Genomic DNA, 7,267 nt, shown 5'->3' with positions numbered 1-7,267 from the left:
ATGCCACTTGATCAAGAAACTTGCAGCAACTCAGCCCGGGACCGGTTATCCAACCAACCATTATACTATTCACTTTCCCATTATAGGTATTTATCCATTTCCATCGAAACCATGCAAGTTTTGGTTTTATACTGAATATTCCACAGAAAGGACCAATTTCGCTATACATTCAAGTCGTTGTTCACTATATAAGTTTCCAAACCTGCTGTTTTCACTATTTTTCACAGAAAACCCAAGTTCCATTCGTGAATCCACAAGAACCAGTGATGGAAACTCCTATAGCTCTAAATGTTGTACCTATGAATGCCCCTCACGAAGATTTAGATTATCTGCCCCTGGCTGATAAAAATTTTCAGATAAAAGACTTATCAGGTAATTAAAACCACTTTAAGATCTTTTGCCAAGCCAGAGACAGCTATCTTAATGGCTCTGACATCTTAGGACTGTGGAAATCCAACCTTCCCATGTACTTCCTCCCTTCAGTCTATGTTTTCTCAGATATCATTCATCACTGCGGTGCCAATTATGACCCTAATCAAAGAGCAGTCATGTCCCCAAGTCAAGAAGTCCTTTTTCCCATAACTGCTCAGTCCATCAATGAAACGTTGCAATTCCATTCCAGTCATGCTCTCACTCCCCTTTCTATGGGATACTTACTTGAAAGAGCTCTCCAATTGTCTCAAACAGAACTAACTCGCATCTGTCAGATGTTCATGGACCCTAAACATTAGCCTAAAGGCCCACCTCCTTATCTACAGGTTTGCTTTACAGATGCAGGAAGAATTATTATTGATATGATAGCCTCAATCATGGGATTCAACTTCGAAGAGTATGTTGATGAGATAAAATTGGTATTATTGTCGATTTTTACTCCTGGACAGCCCCATGCTGTTAAATATGATTATGCCTCTTATATTGCCAACAAAATTCATGACCAATTCCTAAGACTGGACAATGAAGGAGTCTTCAAATACACTACTTTCATCTATCATCTTCTATTGTATTATTAGTCAGATAACTTCCCTTTCCCTGTCAAGAAACTTGATACTAGAGGCAATCCAAGGTCTGTCATTTTTTGGAGTCCCATTTTCCATAAATCCCTTGAGACCCCTTACACCTACAATGAGTTCATTGACCTATTTGTCCATCCAGCAACCACTTTATTGACAGGAGTTGCTCCTCCTCGGATAAATGGTGATATAAAGAAAATCCTCCAGCTCTCCAAGCAGTACAGGATAGGTGACTGGTACCTATATAAGAATCACACAGAAATCAGGATTTATGGATGTGAACTCTGCCCTTTTAAGCTGCCAAAGTATGTTCCAATGAGACTCTTTGCATTGGAATATTTCAGACAAATGATAAATGCAGAACTAGTCCATTTCTGTAATGCCAAGAAGAAAGCTCAGCTTAGAATCAAGAACCAGCTAGGCCCTTTTGTTTGCAATACTAGGGAAGCATGGAAAGAAGCAGAAAAAAATTTTAGAAGAGCAACTTAAGTTACAAAAGAGTTTTGAGTGGAAACCATATGATCCTAACAATTTTATATGTGATAGGAGAATGAAGAACAGGTTGTCCCCATATATTCACCATAGAATTCCAGAAATTGAAAAATATGCAAATATGGATGAATGGAGGGAAGGTACCCTAGTCGAGCATGATAGTGAACAAGTCAATTTTGAGAAAGTTATGAGAGATCTTGAGAAAACACTTGACTTGGATTCTTTTTGGCATGTACCATTTAAGTTATTTCAAAGGTCAGAAGTTGGTGCCTCCAGTGCTGGAACCTCTCAGCAACCTTCACAGGAAACAAGTATACCAGCTACAGGGTCATCAAAGGGCAAGGAATTAGAGACTAGCTTTCAATACACTGAACAACCTACAATGTCCAAGCAACCTCAAACTTCCAGAGAACAGGCTCAAATACAGACTACTGCCACTCAGGTCAATATAGGAGAGCCTCCAATTCTGCAAACTCCTTTAAATGAGGAAAGAAACAAAAAGAGAGACAGGGAAAAAACTACCCCTGCCAGTGAACCATCAGGACAGCCTAGAACAAAGAGACAGAGATTAAATTCCATTTCAGAGGAGGAATTTGCAGAATAAAATACAGATAGTCAAAGGGAAGAAAGAATGGAAAACCAGCAAACTTTCCCAATAGGAGGAGCATCCACTAGCTCTCAGACGCAGGAACTAGAAAAGCAGAAAAGCATAGAGATATCTTCTTCCAAGCCACCAGGGACTGATGCCTCAGACATCAAGAAAACATTCATAGAAATAAAAGCCAGGAATGATCCATTGAGGCTGCAGGTTTATAACCGATATTTGAAGATGGCTCCTACAAATCAACAGAGATTGATGTCAGCCTATGACATCAAAGAAGGCAAGATGATAATGAGCTATTTCAAGCCCAAGGTGCAGCAACCTAGATCAGCAGCAGATTATCTCAGAACAAACTTTGAAGTCATGGCAAAGGATATTCATCCTTTGGATCAAATTGAGTTTCATAAGAAAACGGGAGAAATGATTTACTCAACCTTGACTGGTAAGGCAATGATGGCCCACAAGTTACAAAATTCTTTGAACAACATTGCTGCTCAACTACACTTAGAAAAGGCCTCCTCTCAGGCGAAAGATAATAGAATAAAAACCTTAGAAGAAATAATTATTGGATTGGGCCATGATCCCAAAGATGCAAAGGCTACAGAAGCCTTGATTAAAAAAAAAGATGAAGATATTGCTGCCCTAAGGAAGCAACTAAAACTGCCACCTTCAAGACATCCACAGACTGATGAGGTTATAAAGCAAAAATCTGAAGAAGAGCTGATGGATTTACTCTTAAAGCTCAATGAACGACTGAATGATACTGAACAAGCACTTGAAAAGGCATTGAAGGACAAGCAGGGAGAGTCGACCTCCCAGCCTCCCAATGTGATACCAGTGTTATCAACAACAGTTCTAACAACTCTTGGAGCAGCATTGGCATCAAATATTCCAGCAGTCACAGCAGAGGAAGTTACAGGTACAACAACAACAAGAACAGTAGGAGTAGCACAGGGCAGTACTGCTAATTTGAGCACAGAAGAGCTAATAAAATCAATGGAGGAACTGAAACTACAAGTTTCAAAACTAAATAAGCTAAAGGAGCAATATGCCAAAATGGAACAAAGCTATGATCTCTCAAAGATAAATGTTGCAGAAAAGATAAGAGAGATTAAGGTGTTAGAAAACAAAGTAAAATCATTGGAGAGATATCTTACATTTGACAAGCCTCTAACAGAGATCAAGAGAATTCTTTGGGCCAACATCACTCAATCCATAAATGATGTTTGGCCTTCTATCCAAGTAATTTTTTAGCAGATTGATATTGTGAAGGCAGCGCAAGAAGAAATCCAAAGAACAAGAGCAGAATTAGGAAAAATGCTTGAGGAAGCCAACAGGCTTATACATTTTTTTAATACGAGAAATAAAGAACCGCTGGAAGAAATAGGCATTAATGATAGGACAGAAACCATTTTGGAAATCAAAAGGGTGTTAAACAAGAAAACTTTAATGCAGAATTTAGAAAGATGTCATGCCATGAGGGCAAAGATTAATGCTTTTATGGAGAAGTTTGATATTTTGCAGAATAAAGGGCTACCCAATCCTTTAGTGATCAATGACAAGTTAATGAGACATAAAGATTATGTGGAGAAATTGAATAATTATGCAGGCAACCAAGCAGGATCATCAATAAGTGCATCAGGGATAAAAGAATTTCCTACAGGCAGGGTGCTCTACGACAACCTAGAGAACTTATTTTATGTCAAGCATGAACTAAAACACTTGTTCCCAATTCAGCCTACATTTTTCAGGTATACAGAAACAGATGAAACCCTCAGAAAGCTTCAGAAAACCAGAATACCACAACCAAAATGGTGGGAAGAAATTCTTGAAATTTTGTAATTTATTCTAAATAGAAGGTAAACTTTGATTTTTACTACAGTCAGTGAAGATAAAGATGATGAAAAGAGATCAACAGATAAAGAGTATCAGGTGCAGGTAAAGTGTATCAATAGGAAGGTCAAAACAGAGCAGCCAGCACATAATTACACCAACAACAGCAAGAGGCCAAATCATAGGGCCTAATTCCAGCACATTCTCAAAAATAGGGACAGCGAACCATTCGGTTGCCTTATCTGTCATTTACGAGGTCTTCTAGCCCTATTTTCTTGAAGGATATGATTAGTCACCCCAATTTATATCTCACTTTGTTATGAGATATTTCATTGTAAAAAGTTTTGTATAAATACCCCCTCAATTGGAGTATTGAGGGTGGATTCTTAGACATTGCTGTAACACTGACTATTTTGGAACAAAGTGTTGTTGGACCAACTTTTGTATGGCTTGCTAGATAAAAAATTGAAGCAAATGACTTTTCACAGATTTCTTGAATCAAACACCGGATCAATAAGTCCTCTATACCTTATGTTTTAAAGTTTTGCTTGTTTATTATATCATCCATGTTTCACATTTGAATGATAAACGAAAAAGATTAATTCAGAATTTGCTTGATTGCACTCTGTTTTCAATCGTTATTATTCTCTATGTTTTCTTCTGAATTAGGATAGAGAGTGAAAGCTTAATTGCTCCTGTTTTCTAGTTCGTTTATTTTTATTATTTATTAAAGAATTCTTAGATGCTCTTTAGTAGTAATCATTCAAGTTCCCTCTTTAAATATGCTGAAGGATTCTTAACTGCCCTTCACCCATTTTAAACCCATTCCATTCATCCCAAGTCTTTATTTGTTCCATGTTTGACCATCTTTCCCTGCGAAACCATCTTTTATTAAGAAACCAAGTCCAGTTAAGCCATCTTCTTTGACTCCATTAGCCCAATGGCCTAAGCTACTCAGTTTTACCCCTCTGCTATTGAATCTCACCACTCAAATTCAAACAAAACTCCTAAACTTCACAACTAGCCTAAAATCGTTCAAAACCAAGCTAAATCATAAAGAGAGAGCCCTCTCTGGGTACAGATTGGCTAGATTCTGTACCTAAAAGTTGGTTTGTGGTTACCTCGGACCCCTTTCCTCTTCCCAACAACTTCTAGGAATATCTGAGTGATAACATAGTGGTGACTCCGCTAGGGAACTGAATAATTTGTTTGTTACTATTGTTTACTTTATAAGCTACAGACGAAGCCTGCGATTAGCCAAGTAGCCTTTGAACTGCTCTTGCTTTGCAATTGCATAAGTAAATGAATGCTGCTATTTCAGTGTTCGGTCAACCCAAGAAACTATACAGAGAAACCTTAATGAAATACGTTGTAAGTAGTCAGGAGAAACCCCAAAATTTCCCTATCTACTTAGTACACTCTGATATGGATTCTTTTATTCTTTACAATGCTAAAAGTGATTCCTCAAATGAATTGGAAGTTTTAGCAGTAGAACCAAAAGAAATTACAAATGAAAAATCTAGTGTTCAAATACAAGAAATTTCTAAGAACAATGAAACATCAGACACCCAAGAGAAACCGAAAGAAACTAAAAAACCAGATCTCCCTATTAAACAGATTCCTGAGACTCCTGACACCAATTATGAACATGAAATTCTCTGGCACTTAGAATTTGATGGTTCAGTTAACAAATTAGGAGCAAGAGCAGGAGTTTGGGTGCACAATCTTGAAAACGATCATGCTGAAGGCCATGCCTACAGATTAAACTTGTTGACACCTAATCCTCAACAGATGGGTGAACTGGAACGTGAACAGTCATCAAGAAGATGAATTGTTCCGTCTCCTTTTTGTATATAAACAATAGTACTCTAATGAAATAATATATCAGTATTTCTTCTGCTTATTCTGGAGTTACCCTGGCCTGACATGGTATCAGAGCGCAGGTCCCAGATTCCTTGTAACTCCTCTAATAATGCCTCTATCCTAAGCGCTGCTCTGCCCTGAGTGTCATTGATTCTCTGTGCATCATTGATTGTCTGCACCTCTGTCCTGCGTCTCAATGATGATTCTCTGCGCTCTCTGACTAACATGAACGCCAGAGACTGCGCATTGTTTTTATGAACGTATCTTACCGTTTTAGCGTCCATAAGCACTGAGCTATTCAAACGTTACACATACAATCGCTCTGCGCCTCGGTACTAGTCTTCACACTCGTAGGTTTTGAATAGCATAGAGTCTCCACGTCCATGTCAGTTCATTGTATAATGATTCAAATTCTTTCAAGATATTCTTTACTATGCCAATCTTTTGCTTACTGATTAGAAGATTCAGGAAATTCAGAGTATAGTTTTGAAACTTAGCATCATCTGCAATAGACTTGAGAATGCTCTTCTTCTTCCCATTTTCAGTAATAGGATTGATGAGAAAATCGTAGAGTTCCTGGTTCTTCAACAAATGAGAAAGTATTTCCATATCCCCATTAATCACCTCTAACATGTTATTTGCCTGTGCAAATTGCAAAAGAGCTGCCGCATATCCACCCGCTGTAGAATCACACGTCACAACAACAGCTCGTCGTACAGGACTTTTTGCATTTGCATGTGGGATTCTTGAAGCCAAAGCATCAGGAAGTCGTTGAACAGGTTCCCGAGTGTGAAGCGCTTGTGCAGATGATCTTGAATGTACATTCAAGGAAGCGAGGGATTGCGTTAATGTATCCATCTGGACAATCTCAGCAGAAAGTTTCCTAGCGATGAAATTTTGATCAATCTGACGTTTATGCAATAATGCCACTACAACTGCATTATATGCCTAAGAATATACGAACCAGACGGCCAAAATCGTACCGAAGAGAACAAATAGGACGGCCTGCTGAGACGTTCTGACGAGGAAACCCCGAGATATAAGCCCCGTAAGCCTTTTGTGGTTTGCCAAGGTCAATGTATTTGGTTTGACTCGATCCTTTCTTCTGTTAAAATCTCAGACCTTTCACCTGTAAAGAATTTGTTCAGATTTGTCATTTGTTGGAGTCTCAGACCTGTCACCTGTGGAAAAGTTTTGGACTTATGACCTAGTTAATTTTCAAACTATTGAAAAGTCTCGAATCTGCTTCGAACCTGTGGCTGTATTGTCTTGGATTAGTAGCAAGGCTTGGATGTGCAATAGTCTTCCTCTTGGTGGCTATTAGGTGTGGTGATTAGGTGTTGCGAGGATCTCTTTCAGATTTTGGTCCTGTGGTGATTCGGTTCTGTGGAGAAGTCCTTTCGGACTTGTAGAAAAACAAGTGCGTTGATTGCATGCTGGTGTATTTACAATACATTGAAATTTTTTA

The 7,267-nt window shown here is 38.5% G+C and overlaps 1 protein-coding gene across 1 annotated transcript; it reads right to left on the bottom strand.

Moving 5' to 3' along the window:
* Positions 1 to 6,141: 6,141 nt before the first annotated feature.
* On the bottom strand, positions 6,142 to 6,793 carry LOC149218482 (ATP synthase delta chain, chloroplastic-like). The gene has a single exon (XM_089386570.1). It carries the CDS (start codon positions 6,655 to 6,657, stop codon positions 6,142 to 6,144), a length of 516 nt encoding a protein of 171 aa, XP_089242696.1. The 5' UTR covers positions 6,658 to 6,793.
* Positions 6,794 to 7,267: the final 474 nt, after the last annotated feature.

Source organism: Pinus tabuliformis, chromosome Q, assembly GCF_031772625.1.
Source record: "Pinus tabuliformis cultivar Carrire ecotype Pingquan chromosome Q, CPIR1, whole genome shotgun sequence".
Lineage (NCBI taxonomy): Eukaryota > Viridiplantae > Streptophyta > Pinopsida > Pinales > Pinaceae > Pinus > Pinus tabuliformis.
The sequence above is the reverse complement of the archived record's forward strand: the minus strand, read 5'-3'. Positions and strand labels throughout refer to the sequence as shown.

What these genes read in the sequence shown, in the direction of transcription:
- LOC149218482 (XM_089386570.1), bottom strand. Translation starts at nt 6,657, where the DNA reads ATGGATACATTAACGCAATCCCTCGCTTCCTTGAATGTACATTCAAGA.